Genomic DNA, 20,722 nt, shown 5'->3' on the forward strand with positions numbered 1-20,722 from the left:
TGCTGGGTTTGGGGCTCGCTGGAGCAGAGCACTTCACCCTGCAGCCCCAAAAAGTCATGTTGAGGCAGGATGACATTTGGCCAACTCCCATTATGTCCCTTCTCAGTAAATAAGGTGAAACTAGCAGCTGCTTCCTCATTTGCACATATTTAATTTCTTTAGTTTCAGATGAGATTCCTCATGTAGATGTAGAGACCTTGCAAACTTTTATACAGGGGCTACTAAGCAGGATTTCACACAGGGTCTTCAGGACTTAAGCAAGCCACTGGCAAGATGTTGGTTTAGAGAGAGTGGGTGGGTGGGGGACTGAAACGCACCCAAAGGGCCCTGCCTCCCACCTCCTTCTAGATATTGTACCTTGCATGATGGTACCCAATATTAATCCGGACTAGCCCTCCCCACAGCAAATCTCCAGGGGTAGATAATCCCGTTGCAAGCTGTCCCTTTCCACCCCTGGAGGGCCCTGAATTAGGTCAGACTGGATTAAGTTTGCATTTTATTTATCTAATTTTTTTTTTCGTGCTCGTTACACGCACACTCAGGCTCGGAGGAGGCGGGGAGGGAGGCGGGGAGCGGCGGGAGCTTTAGCCGATGGCAGTGTCTGATGCCCGGCGGCGGATGCCAGCGGCAGCCGGGCGATGGCGAGGAGCCGGGCGGCTTACGAGTACACGGAGGCGGAGGACAAGAGCATGCGGCTGGGTTTCCTCCTCATCGCCGCCGGCTTGCTTTCCCTCTTGGGTTTGGGTTGTTGCTGGCTTCGCCCGGCGCTGCAGGAGCGGGGCGGCGGCGGCTCCGCCAACTGCACGGTGCTGGCGGTGCGGCAGCTGGGGGAGCGCTTCGCCTGCACCTTCTCCTGCGGGGCCGCCTGCCGCGGCACCGCCCGCTACCCCTGCCTCCAGGTCCTGGTCCGCACCTCCCGCTCCTCCGCACCCGCCCTGCTCCACGAGGACGAGCGGCAGCTCCGCACCAACCCCAAGGTGAGACCTGCGAACGCCCTCCTCTCCCAAAATGCGGGGTGGTGGGTCCCGCCGCGGCGGTGGTGCCCTTTCCCTGGCCCCGGTGCCCGCCTTGGGCGTCCCGGTCCGCGGCAATAGCCCTCTGTTCGGTGCGGGTTTTAATCTGAGAGGGTGGGGAGTGGATGAAGTCCCGGAGCATCCCTCCAAAATACCACTCTGCTGTTGCTCAGCAAAACGTAGTATACCTCTATAGTGTGTATATATATATATATATATATATATATATACGTACTCTACAGGGTGCATCTATATTTATGCGTTGTGTGCATACACATATCTAGCATGTCAGGGGTGGTTTAGGCTCGATATTAGGGAAAGATTCTTCACCCGGAGGATGGCACTTAACAGGCTCCCCGGGAATGTGGTCACAGAAACAAGCCTGCCAGAGTTCAAAAAGTGTTTGGACAATACTTGGCACATGGTGTGATTCTCGGGGATGGTCTTGTACGGGGCCAGGAGTTGGACCCGATGATCCGTGTGGGTCCCTTCCAGCTCAGGATATTCTGTGATTCTATATGGCATAGTATAACATACTATCAATGTATAATGTATAGTATACTACATACTACACTACACTATACTATACACTATCCTAAGTACAGTATAATGCTATATACACACACATACACTATATAAATACGCACACACACTATATAAATACACATACACACACGCACTTCGCGATCAGCCCCATTCATTTCCAGCCCAACCCTCCCGCGTCCGGAGCGCAGCCCTCGGGCGGAGCGCAGCGGGAGCAGCGGAGGCTCAGCTGCCGTTCCTTGTCCTGCTGAAGCCCCGGGACGCCGGCGGGGAGCCGGGGAGAAATTCCTGCTGCCGGCGGGGAGATCTGTCTGCTCGGGCAGTGCCCGATGCCGCTGCGTGACCCAGAGGGTGAGGGGCTTCCTATAGCAACTCCCCGAAGCGCAAGGGGAAGTGTTTAACGGAGCCACTGCTGGCGGGGCGTCGGGGAGAGGGCTGCGCCGAAACAGAAGTTTCCTCTATGCTGTTTTGATTCTTAGACTTCTCCATCACCCACATGAAAAAGGACCGAATGGAGGAGTCCTAAAAATTGCATCTTGCAGCAAACTGGGGTAGTCTGAAGGCAACGTGTGACTTGTGCTTTCTCTTTCTTTAAAGGCAGTTATTCTGCCTTCTCCTTTTTCTTTTCATGTTGGGTAAAGATGGCCTTGACAGAATGCTGCCTGAATAAAGGAGATTTTATTAAGTAGTTTCCAGAAGAAAAAAAAATGTGATGGAATCCCCCTACCCGTGAAAGGACTTCAAGTCTTGAGTGTATTGGAGAAGGAAATGTCAGCTTTTTGACTGAGATGTGGATGCAGCACAATGTCAAGGGGCATGTTAAGCACGGTGCAGGGGTCTACTTGCAGGGACCAGACAGCAGGCTTGAGTGTCCAGTTGGTATGTGCAGCCTCACATCTCCTCAGTCATACTTGCACTGATCTGGCTCTGTCCCTTGGAAGGTGGATTAAATTGCAAGCTTAGGGTTTGAGGGTTCCTTTTTTTCCCCTTGACAGCTTGTGGCCTTGGAAGGGTGGTTGGGGCAAAAATCAGCAGAGTAAGAAGCAGGATGGTAAATCTGCAAGGATTTGGATTAAATTTTTGGCACTGCTCAGAAGTGATGAGCGATGAAGCTGCAGTGCTGGATGGTGCCCCATAGCAGCTTGTGAGGGAGCTTTGCAAATTTCACCTTTCCCTGGGAGTGCTGCTGCCAAGCTCGCTGTGGTTACAGAGATGTGCTGTGAGTGCCTCAGCTGTCTGAGCTCCAGAACTTCTCTAAATATCTCTCAATTTTCGGGTGGGCAAGGGGTAGTTGATAAAATGCAGGAGAAAAAGCCACCCTTTTGATGTGGGGCAAAGATGACATGGTGCTGCAGAGGGTGCAGCGTGGCTCTCCCTGAACACAGCCCAATGGCCATGTTGTGGCCACGTCCAGCAGGGATGGGAGGTGGAAGATGGGAGGTAGGTGCTGAGCCATGCCACCAGAACGACTGGGCTCAGCAACTCCACCAGCTTCTGCAGTTTCAGCAGAGGCTTTCAAATTAGACTGCGACCACAGTATCTTTCTGAGTGGTCCAAGTGTTTTGTTTTTACTTCTTGATCTTGTTTTCTTCTACCTTTCTGGAAGTCTAGTGGGAAGAGAAGGATTACACCTGCCTGGGGGCTGGATTGCAATTCTGCAGGGAAGCACCTAGAGCTTCAGAAGTAATGCCTGTAAATGTCACTCAGAAACCTATTTTTATTTAACAATTAATTTTATATTAACAATTGATAAAGAAACAGGGCTCTGTGTTGGCAGTGTGGTACTTGCATGCTCTTACAAATATAATCTATTTTCTTTACCTTCCTCCTTGCATCTCTAGATGCAGGCTGTTTACGCTGACTATTGATTGTTGAGGATTAAATCTGATTTACCAGATGAGCCCAAGCTGAAAGGATTCATTTTTTTTATGTAACTGCATTCTCTAGTAGTAATTGAATTTAACTAAATGGAAAACTACATAGGAAAAAAAATGTGCTCCAATTATTTTCCCTACTTTAAGAAGCTTGTGTAAAACCAATGGAAAATAAGAAGAAAAGTTGTTTAGGTGTCATCAGGAAAACATACTGTTGTAAGGAACTGAAGTCTGTGTCTGTTGCTTTGGTTTTCCCTTTTTTCTGCTAGTTCAACGTCTGTGGAGCCAAACAGTTATACTCTCCTTTTAATTTTTGTTTTAAAATCTCACCTTCTTTAAAAGCTTTCAGGGTTTTATGTTGAAATATATTAAGCAACAGAGTAGGAATCTGCTGAATCTAATGCTCAGGATCCAGTATGTATTTATGAATGAACACTTAGGGATTCATTAACCCTTCCTGTTCCCATCACCTTCTTGCAGTATGCTTCCTTGTGTTCACGCAATTTGACATACAGCATGTTAAGCAGTTCCAACTAACTGGAAGGGGAAAAATGACCAATTTTGCTTTGAACAGTCTTTAAAATTTTATGTTCTGTTTAGCTACTTCTCTTTGTAGGGTAGCAGTTTTCCCCTGTAAATCAATAGTGTGGAAAAGCCATAGTTCAGGCTCCTTACAACACACAATGCTGAATTAGTTGGCAGCTTCACACTCCCAAAAATCCCCAGTGCATTGAACTAAAAACCTTCTATTTTCTGTAGTAGAGTGGGCTGGCACTTCAACATATTGCAGCTATGAATCTGCCCGTTCTAGTGAGGAGAAAACTGTTCTAGATGCAGGAACAATAATTTTTTTCCTCTCTTGCTTTCTAAGATAATCACATCATTGGACAGCCCAGGATTCATTTTAGCTCTTAAAAGATTATATAGCTGGGTCAGAGTTAATCCAGGAATGTATATAATAAAGCACCGGACATGATTACATTTGTGTTTAGTCCGAGAGATTTGTGGATTTCTTTTTTTTCTTTTTTTTTTTCTTCTTTTGATTGCTGTCTCAGAGGAAGAAATTTCATTGGAGTGACAGTAGCCTTTCTTCAGCTGCCTTGATAGCTATAACAATCTCTGAAATAAGGCTTAAGGGGGATTAATTCCAAAGTCAAGTTGTCGCTATCACTCTCTGGCCATCAAGTAAGTCGGCAAGTGCATACAGCCAGTGCAGGGACCAGGCTATAAGTTTGGTTCGGAAAAATGAGAGAGGAGTGTGTCAGCTGCTAAAACAGTTTACTTTCTGGCTTTTTAGACCTTTCCCTTTCTATATTTGAAGTTAAGAGTAGGGTCATAAGAACTTGCCCACTGTTTTGCCAAAGAAACTTTTATGGGAGTGACTGATAAGGCAGATGTTAGCAGGTCTGCAGCAGGACCTGTTTTCCCCATCCTTGTCCTTGGGCAGGGGAGCAGAGCAACCAGCTACTGCTCTTTGTCTGCACTCCACATCTGCCCGTGCTGCTGTCATGCTTCTTTCTATAACTGCTCCACCTGACAAGATGATGTTCAATTGTCTCTTCTGTGTACTTGTAAATAGAACTGGGATTGATTTTTGGACTCCCTTAAATATGACCCATGACAGAGGAGGTTCCATAACAAAATATGCCCAACTTTACAGTAATTATGGGAAGGTCTGGTGCATCTGGTGAAGCATCAGATCTGTATTTGGGCTGGTACATGTGATGGGCAAACTATACAGATGTTGCCTAGCAATTCCTCTGGAAACAGCCCCAGGGGCCATGGATAAACCTCACCACCCACTTATCTCACCTGGGGCACTACTCACTGCCTCAAGCCTCTGTGATGAATTGTGGATTTGGTCACTCCTGGTGGGTTGTGCTGATGAAGCAAGCTGATCATCTGTGCTGACAGATGCAGGTGAAAATGAGACATGGTGCTCAGTTCTAGCTCCCTCAGGACACCCAGCTGGAAGGGGGCAATTTTTTTGTATTAATGGAGTGAGTCAACCGGCTCGTCTCCTTCTACAATAGGATGGCTGTGGCAGCACTCCCTCCCTTCCATGCCATGAAGCTACTCCAGTAATGCATGGAGACACGCAAAAATTTAGAAGCTCATATATGGTTTTTCGGGGGGGTTGACCCTGGCTGGACTTCAGGTGTCCACACAAGACACGTTATCACTCCCCTCCTCAGGTGGACAGGTGAAAGAAAATATAAGAAAAGGCTCATGGATCAAGATAAGGACAGGGGGAGATCACTCACCAGTTACTGTCATGGGCAAAACAGACTCAACTCAGGAATGCCAATTAGATAAGGGTATTGTGTAAAAAAAAAATCAAATCTAAAAACACCTTTCCCCAACCCTTCCCTTCTTGGTGGGCTTAACTTCACTTCTGATTTTCACTACCTCCTGCTCCCCAGCAGTGCAGAAGACAGGGAATGTGGGATATGGTCAGTTCGTCACACATTGTTGCTCCTTCCTCCTTCTTCTTCTGCTGCAGCATGGGGGCCCTCCCTCAGGAGACAGTCCTTCACAAACTTCTCCAACATGGGTCCTTCCCACGGACTATAGTTCTTTGTGAATTGCTCCAATGTGAGTCCCTCATGGGGTCATAAGTCCTGCCAGCAAACCTGCTCCAGTGTGGGCTCCTCTCTCCACAGGACCGACCACAGGTCCTGCCTGGACTCTGCACCAGCACAAGCTTTCCACGGGGTCACAACCTTCTTCAAGCAGCCGCCTGCTCTGGTGTGGGGTCCACCACAGGTTGCAGGTGGGTATGTGCTCCACTGTGGATCTCCCTGGACTGCAAGAGAACACTCTTGTCACCATGGTCTTCACTGTGGCTTGCAGGGGAATCTCTGCTCTGACACCTGGAGCACCTCCTCCCCCTCCTTCTTCACTAACCTTTGTGTTTGCAGGGTTGCTTCTTTCAGATATTCTCACTCCTCTCTCCTGGCTACTATTGTGCAGCAGTTTTCCTTCTTCTTAAATACATTGTCCCAGAGGCTCTAGCACTGTTGTTGATTGGAGTCCAGCAACGGGTTTGTCCCAGCCCCACCTGGCATTGGCTCTGTCAGACATGGGAGAAACTTTTTGCAGCTTCTCACAGCTTTTGTAGCCACTTTGTAGCCTCTCCACTACAAAAACCTTGCCAAGCAAACCCAATACACCTGAAGATCAGGTGCTGGCTTTAGTGGTGTGTTGTACTTTTGCAGAGATACTTACCTACAGCATCCTTACCACTTAATTTCATCACAAAGCTTCACAAACTGTGTGGCAGCTTCACAAATGATGTGGAGCTTTGCCAACCAAACAAATGGTACGTGCTCTGTCCCATAGTTCACCAGCAGCCAGGAGGATGGTCTTCAACAAGTCACCTGGCAAGTGAGTTTGGAGACTTGCTCCTTGGTGACATTGGTTTGTGTGCTGTTGAGCTGACTTACTTCTACTTATGTCTATTTGCATTTAAGACTTTCTTGGTCTTGTCTTGTGGATTGTGTCTTCCGGTCTTGAGACAGCTTCCCTCAGAACCTACCAAGTCTGTCTCCTTTTTCTTAAAAATGTAGCTGAGTTAGGCAAGAATTAGTCTTTGAAAAACATGAAATGCTACCTGGAAGTTAAGCCATCATCAAGAGTTCAAGCCTCTGTTCTTTCTCTGTGATGTAGAAGAACATCTGCTCTGATGAAGGATCAGAAGGACCTTCCCACACATCTGCAGAGACACTGAGGTGGGAGCATCCTGCAGCAAACACAGACACAAATCTTACAAAATCTTGGGTAAAGATCTATTAGCAGTTCACTGACATTTTTATTGAATTGAATCCTGAGCCTTCTAGCCAAACACTGACTTTGACTGAAGAGGGAATATTATCAGCCTGATACTGATTTTGAGCTCTGTAATTGAGACTGTATTGGAATTACATAATAATTTTATTGTTGCTATGGCATAGCATAGAAGGTGCAATTATAGTTCCACGTATCAAAAGATGTGCCAAAAAGGAGTCTGCTCCATCAGATTTATTCTGACTGTCTAATCTTAAGTGCTATTCTCCAACTTCATTGTCACTTATTAAAGAAAAAAACATCAAAGCAATATAGAGTGGGATACTTTAACTGAAAATGGATGTTTCTGTGTGAGCTGCAATTGAGCATCAGGTGTCCTAACTTGTTTTCAAACACTTGGCATTTGTTTATATTTTGATGGCAGTATTTCATGCCATGTCTTGTGAGGGAGGACTGTGTAATTAACGTTTCAGAAACTGCCTGTTGCTAAAGTGAAAGTTACAATTCCCTTTTATCTGACTGCTGAGTATACTTTGGAGAGTGATACAGTTGCTCAAATAAAGTCCCCAAGAAGTGTGCTTGGGAGGCTGAGTAAAGAGAGATCCATCACTTATGTGGATCCAAAGGAGACAAAATGTATGTTGGATTGGTGGGGACTATGCTGGCAACCCAGGGAGGTAAACAGCTCCAGTATTTGTGCAGCAGGTGATAAGTTCACATTAGAATTGGACCTTAGGTGTTCATTGTGGCTCAAGGCCTTCATCACTTTGAGTTGATGTTTCAGAGTGACCTCTGGGATTCATATTTGGTCAGAGACCACTTCTCCCTTCAAGGTTGTTAATCCTCAACAGCCTCAAGCAGTGAGGTCACATCAATTTATGGTAAAATCCAAGGGGTCCCCTTTGTGTTTTCTACATGAAGATAAAGAGGTGGAAATGTATCCAGCACGCTTTATGTCAGCTGTCATTGGGACTACTTGTGCAGAGAATAGTGTGAAGTTTGAGTTGCAGAGATCATTCACTGTTGTCCCCTTCCTGTAGGTACTGGCAATACTCCCACACACTGTCTTGCTTTGGTATGGGGAAGACAGAAGTGTTGAAGAGAGAAGTTGTCTGTGAGCCCCTTTACATCTTCCAAACCAAGAAAAATCCCTGACCTGAAAACCCCAATGTTTAATAGCTTCATATTGAACTAAAAGTGTGGGAACTGATAGCAAAAATTGTGAAGTAATCTGTGATGTAACTGTCCTGGGAGACTATTATAGCTTGATACTTTTCTGTTCAAATGGACGTCTCTTGAGAAAAGGAACCTCTGCAGCTGTTTCTAAGCCTGAAACTCAGGATGGGGCTAAACAACAGTTCACCAGGTCATGAACTTCGTGAAGGATTCATGCAATATTTTGTAGGGGTGGAAGGTCTCTGAAGGATCCAGAGAAAGTTTAGCCAGGAGTAGTGGGGAAGGTGCACTTTCGTAGTAGAGAATAGCAGTAAGCTGTAGACACAAGAAAGAAACATTTCAGAGGAAAGAGGGAATATGCACATGTAACCAGTACCACAGGAATAGTAGTTTTTGAGATCGTTGAGGAAATTTAGGCAGAAGAATGTACATTGGTACTTAGTTGTTTTGTCTAGTTCTGCATTTTGTGTGCTGGCTAAATAGTGGTTGGTTTGGGGGGCTCTTTTTAGAGACCCCAGAAGCTGGGGGCTACCTACAAGCTGGGGGCTTGGGGAAAAGCAGGGTGGTGACTCCAGTCAGGCATAGGCAGTCAGTGTACAATTGGTGGGATATGATACCATTGCCAAAGGAGGATCCGAAATCCTTCATAAAGAAAAGCATCAGAGCAGAGGTTGGGTGTGCTAGACCCCAGGCCAAACAGGGAAGAGGGGACCAGCTGGCATGGTTGAAGCATGTTGGGGCTGTCATGGGGGCAGAGCAGAGCCAGCATTGCACTCAGGTGTCTTCGTGCCAAATTTGCTGACTCGTCTAGCTGCTGTACAGATGTGTTTATGCACTGGGGGCATGCAGGAGAGAGGGGGGTACCTTACGCTTCCAAAGTACGCAATCAAAAAAAACCACTGCAGACCAGGGAGTATTATCTAAGATGGCAATAGCTGTATGCGATAAATCCTGCATTCTGGTTTCTGAAGTAGAATGGCGTTGCTGTTTGTTTCTGCCCTCTGTCATCAGCAGTGGAATAATCCTTGTTTAGGGTCATCTGAACAGGGAAGTAAAGAGAGCTCTGTGCCATGGCAACACCAGATGTGGGTCCATGTGAAAATGGGAATCCTTGCACATGAAAAAGGCAAGTTCCAGTTTGGAAGCAGAATGGAAGATCTCGCAGATTTTTCCAGTCTGAAGCATGGAAGACACTGACAACAATTGTATGTGTTGACAGAAGTGGCCAGATTTTACATCATCGGAGGAATAAAATCCTGAGATTTCTCCCTTCTCCCCAGAATGGCAAAGCTTCAAGCTGTTGTCTGGTGGAGATGGACTTGTAGGTCTGTACAGTTTGGGCATAGTGTGCAGCTGGGAGCAAGGTAGGCCCCCTGGGACACTTTACCAGAAGGAGAGGAAGCACTAACTCGGCACAGTGAGTCATGATCATCTTTATTGTCATATTAGAGAGGGCATCTCTCTACTTGTTACTGCCTTCAGGATACTGTGAAGAAATTAATATTGTGATCATATGTGGGCACCCCTTTAGGGGCTTCCCACAGCCTACACCTCCTGCTTCCTCATCGTACCCAAGTAGGAGGCTTTTTAGCTACCTTCACAGTCACAGTTTTTTCTGTTTGCAGCTTCCAGTTTTAAAGGAATTGGAATTCTCTGTGTGCACCTGAAGCCTTGGTGTCCATCTGTCCTGCAGGGCAAAAAGCCTTTGTGTTATCTGAGGATCAGTTAAGCTGTGTTACTCAGCGTGGTTCAACATCTCCTATAATGATCTCCATGGACACCCAGTACAAATAAGAGAGATTGTTCTTGGACACTGAGATCCTGATACTGCTGACATTTGATTCTGTGGACTATTTGTTTTCTATTGTTTAGCTGGCTGTGGCTATGAGGTAAGGGTGGTGTGTCAAAGACAAGACTTGGAAACTAAGATATGTGTGTGTGTGACCCGAAGCAGAGCCTCTGAAAGCCCAGTCACAAGTGCACCAATCTATGGGAGGAACTTCCCTTGAGTTCTTTAGGTTTCGAAGCAGATGTCTGAGGGTGAGATCTGCAGATAGCTCAGCTGCATGTTCAACTCTTATTGACTTCTGTACAGCAGAAGCAGATGCCGAAACTTTCTGCTGAAGAAAGGCTTTGAACTTTGTTGCTTGTTTCTCTCTGTTGTAAGAGTGGAAGAACACCTTTTACCAGTGGATTTCAGCCAGATATCAGATATCTCATCATCTGGGAAAGCTTGCTGGACTCTTTGAGTTATTTATTAGCATGATACTAAACAAAACTTGTGATTACGTGCCTCACTGAAAATAGAAAGTTGTTCAAATCCAATCCATGCGGCTGGCTAAGAATTCATCAAAATGAAACAAAATGAAACAATTATTTTCCAATTCATCATGCAAACCCCCAAGGTGTTATGAGGCAGTTTGGTTTGAAAATGGAACAAAATATGACAAAGCCTTTATTTTGTTTCTGAATGCTGGTGTATTCTTTTCCAGTACCTTCATGGAGTAACTAACAATTGAAGTAAATTTCAGCTAACTTTTCTTTTTTGTTTCTGTGGAGCTTGTTCTTATTATTCTCTGTCCATTTCAGTCATGCTGGCATTATGGAAAATGCAGAGAAGTGATGCCCTGTGTTCCTGAGCACAGAAGTAACTCTGTTTTACAACGTGTCTTGGCAGTGTTCATACATCCCTCCCTGTGCAAGAGATGATCAGGAGAACTCTGAGAACGTCACGTACAAGCAGAAATACTGGAAAGAGAAAGTGGGTTCTCAACCATTTACATGCTATTTTAACCAGCACTTGAGGTGAGTAATCTTCATTTAGCTAGGCAGAAGTGCTTATGCATCTGTTTAACAGCTGTCCATTGGTTCTGTTTGAAAATATATATAAATGTATGCACATGTATACACACATCCGCCCCCCCAAGTGATGTGGTTTATCACACAGAGCTCAGCACAGAACTCTGCAAGAAAATTCTGTTGATGAAAAGCTATACAGAAAGCACAGGAGTGTTTTTACCACTTGAAGTAAAAATATAAAACTCTGAGGAAATTTTTCCTTAAACCACGCAATTTTTATGACAAAAAGCATCTTGGCTTTTAACACTCAGATGGCAAATTTCTGGTTTGGAAATTAACATTCCTTCCCTCCACTGAGAAGAAACCCTTCTGTATTTGTGGAAGAAAAGGGAAGATCAGTAAATACTACAAACCAACTCAGGAATTGTGTTCACAGAGGATTAATGAGTCAGGTATGTGTAATAAGCATTCATAGAACCGCCAGATTTCATAAATGCTTGCAGAATAGAAAGTAGTAAGCTAAAGCATCTCCCCTTCTGTTTCAATCTTACTTTTACTGCTGATATTGATGTGACTTACAGGTGTATGAGGGTGATGTGTGGTTTCCTTCCTTCCATAAACAGATAGGGGAAGGAGTCCTTTTGCCTCTCTCTTTCTGATGGTGATATGCCAGGAAATAGAAGGTGATGTGGCAGCAGGAAGAGGTTAGTCCTACCCCGCAAACACTTGAAAGTTAAACAGATAAGGGAGGCCTAGGAGGGAATATCTTGGGGCTTGCAGGTGCGATTCGCGGCTCGGTGTGGGAATGTTGGCACCAGATATTCAAGTTCATTTAGACAAAGAGGAGGAAAAGGGATGCCAGTGTGTGCTAGGATCTCGGACAAACTGGGGAGCTGGAGCAGGGTGGCAGGTGGAGAAATGCCTGACTCTCCTGTGGGTGGTCCACTGAGTGCCTTGGGGGCTTCAGGTTTATCCTAGGCTGGTTATAATTATTACCTCCTCCCTGGAGAGAGGTAGTCAGCATGCCTAGGATGACAGTCTGTTGCCCTGGTTAACTCTTTGTGGAGGGATCCCACCAGCGCTTTGTAGCAAAAATTGTTGTTCCTTGCAGAGGGGAAAGAAGAACTGCTTACAGCACACGTAGGTTAGGGCATCCTGTGTGGTGACATCAGACCTGTCAGGGACCTTCTCAGGGGGTCCTTTGGTCCACAAGGTGCCAATGCTTGGGTCTGCTAATCACAAGCCCCGTTATAATTTTGGCTTCTCTGAACAGGCATGTGCTTCCAGTTCCCCACACTGCTGAGACCTGGGATATGCAACAGCCACTGCCTGAGTGAGCAGGAGAATCAGAAGCATGGGATTGTCTGCAGGAGAAGTCATGGCTAGGATTCATCTGAACTAGTGTGGACAGGATGCTGTGAAAATTAGCTTTTCTAGTCAGCGGAGAGAAACAGGAACCTTTTACCTTACCCCAAAATAAATGCCTAATATTGTTCAGATGCCAAGAGGTGGTAGGTGTTGAGAGCTATGTGATCTGGTTCTCACATCATATTTAGGTGAAGCACAGACAAAATTTTTCTGAGGCTGCACACCATGTAGCATCTGCCATTCATGTAAGTTGACATTGAGGAATTGAGCAGCACTCAGGCAAGGTTTTTTTCCTTAAAGATGCTGAATCCTATACTGCTGAATGTTCTTGCCAGTGCAATGGTTGACTTGAAATGCTGCCTTTTGCTGATCATACAACAATTCACGTACAGTAGAAGACAGGCTCACTGCCAGAGATACTTGAAGATAGTCTAAGCCAAAATGTGTACACCATTTTTTTTCTACTGGAGATAGGAATGAACTTTGGGAGATAAGTTGTGCTGACTAGGAATGTGCATGTTAGGTATACTTTTAGAGCAACAATGACTAAGCAGCTTGTGAAGCAGTAAAAAAACCCATAATAAACTGAGAGAAAAGTCTGTTCACTTCAAAATAGAAGTGGGCATATTTTCTGTCAGTATTTTTTTCACTCTATGGATAAGCTAAGTCTTCTGTGTCAGTCTATATAAAACATACAGAAAATAGCTCCTTAGAGAGAGTACTATTTGCAGTATTAATAATCTCCCTTTTGAAAAGGCAGAATAAAATTCTAAGTAAATATATAGGCAATGAGTTAACATCATCTATTCTTCATCAAACTTAATTCAGCTTCATTGTCAGAATTGTTGCTGCATGCAGAGTGTACTATTAGGTAACATCTCCCTTCAGTTTGGTGGTGCGCATTTCAACAGGCTACTGTGAAAAGAAAAAAAAAGATGCAATTCTTACAGTTCAAAAGGGATGAGAAGCAGACTTGGAAATTTCAATCATTCTTGGTTAATATAAATTGAGATGCCCAGCAAAACTAGCTCTCTGACATTTATCTTAGGGAAACTAAGAGCAGCTTAGCTTGGAGCTCAGCGCTTTACTGAAAATTGAGGTCTTGCTTTGCCACTGTAGGCACTTACTTTTGGTGTACCACTCTTCTCTGGCTGGCAAGTTGCAAGTTGCATGGGAAAGTTGCTTTCCTGGACCTCTGGTGAAGGTACCTGTGTGTTGGTATGATGATATTCCAATCTGAAGGAAGCCCTGCCCAGCAGAAGAAAAAATATTTTGTTTCAGAGCATAAAATAAAGGACAAATTCAGATAAAGTTCTCAGGCTGTTGCCAAAGGTTTGAGAAGACACTGAGCTCTAGTGCTTCAGTGTTCTGGATTTCACACCAAGTGTTCAAGGGGATCTGTTGGCAGGACCACATGCAAACAAGTGTCACAGCTGCATGTCCTAAAATGGGATGTCTGGGGAAACAGGTGGGATGGGGAAGATCCTGTCACTTTATTTCTTCATGTTCCAGGTCTCACTGACATCCACAACAAGAACAAAAATGAAGATACCAAGGTTTCTGTCAACTCAGACCACTCTGTCTCAGAGACTTGAAGGGCAAACGCTGTCCAGTGATTAGCAACAACCTGTATGTTGTTGGGGTACCCTGTAGGGTCCTTATTTATTGGGGAATAATTATGTGCAGAAGCCCAGAGTGCTCAGGTAGTAGGGCTGCTCATCTGTAAGTGCTAGAACATAAATCTTGACTTGCCTGTTACTTCACACTTTTCTAAATTAATTCTGTCCAGTCAGAAGATGGTGTTGCTATTTCCTGTCCTTTCTTTTATTTTATCACCTGTGGAGCAGTGCTCGGGCAGGTAGGAAAGGACTTTACTGTTAGTAAGACACAGCACTGCCCCTGCATGCAGCCATCTAGGTGAGGATCTCTGCATCTTGCAACAATAAGGGAAAAAATGACTGCTTGTCAGAGTGACCGGATGTGAAAAACTGTGGGCAAAATAAGTGTGTTGCAAACATATTAATTCCAGATTATTTGAATACAAAAAATATTTGTAAGATTACCCTATCCCATGCCCCCACTTTTGTCAGCTTTTGTTGTGTAATATAAGTTGCACAGTGTGGTTCATAAATGATGACTGAAATATTTATGGGCCTGTAACTTTTTGGTCCTGCATGACTTTTTGGTAATTCCTGCACTGCAATTCTTCCCATGATGTTCCATAACGGCTCTGAAGGTTCTAATGGAGGCCTGCTTTATCTGATGTCTGTTTGAACTGCTTGGCAACACCTAACAGGGATGTGTTGTATAATGAAACAACTAATCCAATCAACCTGGCTCAGAGCTCCACAGGGGTCTAGCCCTGAGCACAAAGTCCTGCTAAAAATAAGTCCTGGTCTCACCTTTTAGCAACGAAAACAAAATCCCTTCCTCCTTGTCTGTTCAGTGAAAGGGAAAGCTGTATTTTCAGGGTTAAAATAGAGACTTCTTCAGGGATATTTTTTAGTTTGTTCATTCATTTTTCACTCTGGGGCTGCTGCTGGGTGGTGATGGTGGTGCTGCACAATGGCCATCACTGTTTGCAGCAGAACAAGGTCCCAATGTCTAAGTAGGGTTTGCAAGTATTGTGGGGTTTTTTCCCCCTTGGTCTCTTTCTTGTCTCTGCCACTGTTTCGTGCACAGATAACTGGTGTTAGGAGTTTGGGTGCATCTCCTCAAGAGGCTTTGCATTTACTGGAGACCTGAATGGCAGCATTGCAAGAAACAAGAGATTGCCCATAATGGACCTTGGGAGAATATGTGCAACCCCTCTGCCAACATCTTTGAAATGAAATGTTGTATGAAACCAGGGGGCTTCCAGCAAAGACATGAAAAGGTTTCCCCCAAGGACACAGCACCTTTCCTTTTCTGTTTCCAAGCCAAAGAACAAGCCTTCAGATTCTGGGAACAGGCACATCATCTTCAAAAAAGCAGCAAGAAAAAAATCAAAACTGCGGATTCAGTATATGCTAGCCTCACCATGCAAAATGAAAGCAGTTACATTACTGTGTTTAGAGTGCCACAGAATCCCAGAATATTCTGAGTTGGAAGGCATCCACAAGGATCATCAAGTCCAACTCTTGGCCCTGCACAGGACCACCCCAAGAAACACACCATGTGCCTGAGAGCATTGTCCGAATGCTTCTTGAACTCTGTCAGGCTCGGTACTGTGACCACTTCTCTGGGAAGCCTGTTACAGCTTCCAGCCACCCTCTGGGTGAAAAACCTTTTCCTAATATCCAACTTAAACCTCCCCTGACACAACTTCAGGCCATTCCCTTGGGTTCTATCACTGTCATCACAGAGAAGAGAGAAGCTTTACTGAAATCCAAAAAGATTACATCACCTGGCTTCCCTTGGTCAACTAGTTGGGTTACCTTGTCATAAAAGGAAATTTAGATTGACAAGCAGGACTTTACCCTCATGAAGCCATTCTGGCTCTGACCAATGACTGTGTTGTCCTTCAGGTGTTTTTCAATTACTCCCAGAATAATTTCCATAATTTTACCAATCACTGAAATGAAACTGGGAGGTCTGTTGTTTCCAGGGTCATCCTTCTTGCCCTTTTTGAAAACTGGGACAAAGTTAGGCAGCTTCCAGTCAACTGGGATCTCTCCAGATTCCCAGGACCATGGGAATTGGTCCAAATTTGTCCCACTATTTTTTATGCCAAGAGTCAGTAGCCAAAAGGCTACATCCCAGAGGGTTCCAGAGTTTTCCTGGATCACCATCCAAAAGTGCTGCTCCCTCCTCTTGAATAAAGAAGGCCATTTAATATCTTAATTGTGGTGCCAGTAGCCATTTATTGAAGTGTTTTTGGAGGACTCAGTTGTGTCTTGATGCACTGTCTGCAAAGATGCTGTACGCAGTCAACAGTGAGTCATTGCTGTATAAGAATTGCACAGGGACTCTTGCTGAAGCTAAGAGTAGCAATAATACCCACCTGAACCAAAACCTCATCTTGAGGCTTAATTAAAGGCCTCTGTCTTTGACTCTTTTCCAAAAAGGAAATTCTTTTAAATTACTAAGTTACAGTCACACCTATAATGAGTGTTTGGCATCCATTGCTGCTAACTTTGGTACGTGTTTTCAAAAACATTTAGTAATTTGTCAAAAAGATACCTTGCTTTCCCCAATCACACTTCCTTTCCTTTAACTGAATGCAATTTTCTAGGTTTTCTTCTTGACCCTTATTTTTGAAATTCTTTGATTAGTATCTGCTTAAAAAAAACCAAACTTAAAATTCAATGTCACTTTTAAGCTGAAAGTTGTGAAGATTGAGTGCTCTCTACTTATGGCCTCCTTGCCAATTAGCACTCTGTTATGCACAGATGATGATACAGTAAATATGAGGGAAGCAGTATTATACTTCTTGTGAAAGGATTTTTCTGTTCAGGTGTTGTCATTCATATGGCATAGGCTGGTGAGTTTGTGCCTATAAAGTTATTACTACTTCATTCAATTTATAGTCTCCACCTGTGCCTGCCTATATATATTTAGGATTTTGGTTAAGCAGACTTCATGCACTCCACTATTGAATACACCTGGGGTTCTTTTGACAATTTTTTATGTTGCTGAATTTCAACTTCTTTATAGCTGAGCTGCTCATAATCAATCTTATTCTGCTCCTTACTACACAAACAAAGAGAGATGCATGGTGTCAGCCTTGGGGACTTGCAGGCTGGCACAGCGCAGAGGATCCTTCACATAGTAATTTTGGGTGAGAGATCCCCAAATGCAAATCCAGGTGCAATTAGATCTGGGATAAGTTGTAGCTTGACAGTCTAGCTCCATTAACTCCATAAGGATGGATTAAACTCCACAGATTTGCAAACATCTCCATAAATTAACTTCTCAGTGAAAGAATAAGAGGTTCTTCTTCTTTCCTCTATGGAGAATGCTTTCTTGGTGCTGCTTTCTGATCAGGATAAAACTATTGTGGGAGAGACAGCACAGTCATTCAGCAGGTATCTGCTTCCATGTGCCACTGTGTTAGAAGAGCTTAATTCCCAGGACCTGGCTGGATGAGCCTGGGTTGGCAGGGTTTTAGGCTGCGGGGTTTGTTGCTCCAAGGAGTGTCAGATAGCATTGACAAAGCAACATGTGATGGGAGAGTTCGATGTAAATGAGGACCAACATGAGTCAAGGCTATAGATATTTTCCTAATTAGAGAAAGTCTGTTTCTTTCCTTTGTAGGTAATTTTCCAGGGACTGCATGTGTCTGGCTTTAGATGGGAAAGCAGCAACAAAATGCAAATGCCATGAGACTGATTTAGTAACTTAAACTGCAAGGAGAGCAGAAAGAGCCAGAGCTGAGGAAAACCTGGCATCGGATTTCCCAACCGACTTCCCAGACTTGGAAGAGGCAGATGGACAACTGATATTTCAGACACGTGGCACAGCTAAATTTCTGAATATCTTAAGATGCTTCCTCCTTGCTATTAGCCTTTTCCCTTGGAAATGCATAAACCTGTTACAGACCCGACCATGTGTGTTAGATGCTGTTGATGGAGGCATGGAGGTTTAAATGTTTGGGGGAGGCTCCCCAAAGTGTCCCTGTAGTAGCCTACTCAGATGCTGCTGTTTGCAGCACCAAATCACAGCTTACTGTTGAAATAGCCACTGCTGGGAAGGGGCTGAGTCAGGAGCCTTGGCCACACGGGGCCAGGCTGTCGTCCTCCTGGGGATAGACTCTGTGCGGACTCCTGCCTGCCAGTGCAGCTGGGCTAGCCTGAGCCACTAGCAGCTCAGGGCTGAGGACAGGGACCGGCTCTGCACCCAAACCACAGCCAGGACTTACTTCACCAGGAGCCTTCATGAACACATCAGTGCTCCAAGCTAAAAGGGAAGCTTTGATTACACTTAACCCATTGCACAGGGTTTGATGACATCTGAGCTAGACATGTATAAATGCTGCCTGGTATTATATTTTTGCTAGAGTGGTTTTTCCAATCCAGTCAGTGTGATACTGTATCTCTCACAGCTCTTTGTGATGACCATGACCCCTGGAAGACCTGAAGTACCAACCCCCCTTTTTTTTTTATCCAGACAAACTCGTTAGCCTGTAAGCACTGCAAGTGGAAAGCCCACCACGAGTGCTGGTGATAAATGGGCAAATGAAAGCAGTGAATGAAATGGTCCACTTAATCATTTTCTAACACTGTAGCAAATAAAACACCTTTACTCTTTCCATGGTGGATGATTTCCACTAATGATGAGCTGATGATATTGAGTTGATTTATATTTTCTACATTTTCTGTTCCTGCTCTTCACAGGCCAGATGATGTGATGCTGAAGCGCACCCATGATGAGACTGTCCTCTTGCACTGCTTCCTCTGGCCTGTGGTGACATTCCTGGTTGGAGTCCTCATCGTGGTCCTGACCATCTGTGCCAAGAGCTTGGCTGTCAAGGCAGAGGCGATACAAAAGAAGAAGCATTTGTGAGTGGCAAGGCTGCTGACGGAAAAGAAAAATCTGCAAGAAGGTCTCAAGAGGGGAAACTTGACACACCTACCGGTCTGCGGGGCACCCTTCATCTCCTACCAGGGTCTGATCTGATGGTGGAGTTGCTCTTGCCTCAGGATTGTTCTTAGAAGACTGCCCCATGAAATGCCAGCTAATTGCTTCTTCTGCTATGACAGTAAATAAGTAATTCTACCAAAAAAAAAATCTACACTGCACCAAATATGCTGTGTGCTGTTAGTGCTGAACTGCAGCTACCCAAGTCATAGTGGGATTGAGACAGTTTATAAAACTCCCTGATAATGCTCATTTCATCTCTACAAAGCGATCTTTGCTAATGTTTAATATTAAATATTTAAAATATTTACTTTAGATAGACCTTATTTTCAAAATAATAAAATTTGCTTGTTTTGGTTTTTTTAACCTTTGGATTTTTTTTTTTATTTAAAAGGAAAAGCTTTAAGACAAACATAACACTGTGCTGATTTGGGGTTTTTTTTTCTCACTGTGTAGAACTTAATTTTAAAATTCAAACTTTAACTTCTGTCTAGACTAAGTCTTTCATCATCACCTGTTCATTTTGATGAAATGTAGAAATCTCTCAAAAGTACTTCTCAAAAAATGAAACTATTATTGGAAAGATGATTAAATGCTGGATGTAATTTTATTGCCTCAGTGGTATTCAGTCCCTACAGTTGTTCTTGTCCCCTCTCAGATACACTCTTCATGAATGCTCTCAGACTGTAAGCAGCAGGAATTTTACATTAGTAGTTTTGCATTAATATATTTTACTAGCATCTTCCCTCAAAAATGGAGTGCCTGTGCACTTGCTGAGGAGAGCCTGTGAGCCATGGTGTGATGCATCTCACCAGAATCCAGGAATGGCCAGGGAAGACACCAGCTCCTTGTAGGGCTCTGGGTGTTTGCTGCTAAACTGCCCATCCCAGTCACACCAGCTCCATGAAGGCTCCCACGCAGGGGATGCTCCAGAAAATGCAAGGCAATTTGGGCACAGAATCTTGCTGAGTCTCCTTTCTCTGCTTGCTCCAGGTCCTCACTTTGTATGATTGGAGTACCAACTCTCGTCCACTTGCTCATTGCAGAGATTTCCATATTTCTGGCAGTTTCCCTGGGTACACTTTTTGCATACCATAGTCAGGGGCTGAGGCCAGAGTAGCTTCATGGCACACGTCCATACCCCCACAGGGCTGGACCCCCCTGGGACCAGCTGTGCAGCTTTGCAAGGCTGAAGTGCAGCAGAGAAGAAAAGCCGTGTGGCTCAGTCAGGAAAATGAGTGATTACTGGCAAAGCATTTTAATTTACATTAACAATTCTGCAATTCTAAACATACTGTGCATTGTACTAATCTCTGATATTCTTAGTATTACGTTTAAATACCTTGTGTTTCGTTGTGATTTTAACACTTAACAGAAGTATTTCCTGAGGATGAGAAAAGTGCTAGATTTGAAAGCCTGAAAGCTTAGTTGGCGCAGTGACAAATCTGCTTGTATTGCCCAGTGTCCTCTTCAGATGAATTGTATTGTGTGTTTTCCAACTGATTTCCATGAAGCTTCTTGTACACATTGTGGTTTCCAGTGATAAGGGTGATATATGGCAGGGGCAGCAGGTGACTGGAGGTCATTCCCAGCCCCACTTCTTAC

General features: G+C 44.5%; 1 protein-coding gene across 1 annotated transcript; it reads left to right on the forward strand.

Annotated features, from left to right (window-relative positions):
* Positions 1–626: 626 nt before the first annotated feature.
* Positions 627–19,656, forward strand: KCNMB4 (potassium calcium-activated channel subfamily M regulatory beta subunit 4). The gene is made up of 3 exons (XM_032688602.1): positions 627–977; positions 11,070–11,197; positions 18,874–19,656. The coding sequence occupies exons 1-3, from the start codon at positions 639–641 to the stop codon at positions 19,040–19,042; spliced, it is 636 nt and encodes a 211-aa protein (XP_032544493.1). The 5' UTR covers positions 627–638; the 3' UTR covers positions 19,043–19,656.
* The last annotated feature ends 1,066 nt before the right edge of the window (positions 19,657–20,722 follow it).

This window comes from Chiroxiphia lanceolata, chromosome 5 (assembly GCF_009829145.1).
Source record: "Chiroxiphia lanceolata isolate bChiLan1 chromosome 5, bChiLan1.pri, whole genome shotgun sequence".
Lineage (NCBI taxonomy): Eukaryota > Metazoa > Chordata > Aves > Passeriformes > Pipridae > Chiroxiphia > Chiroxiphia lanceolata.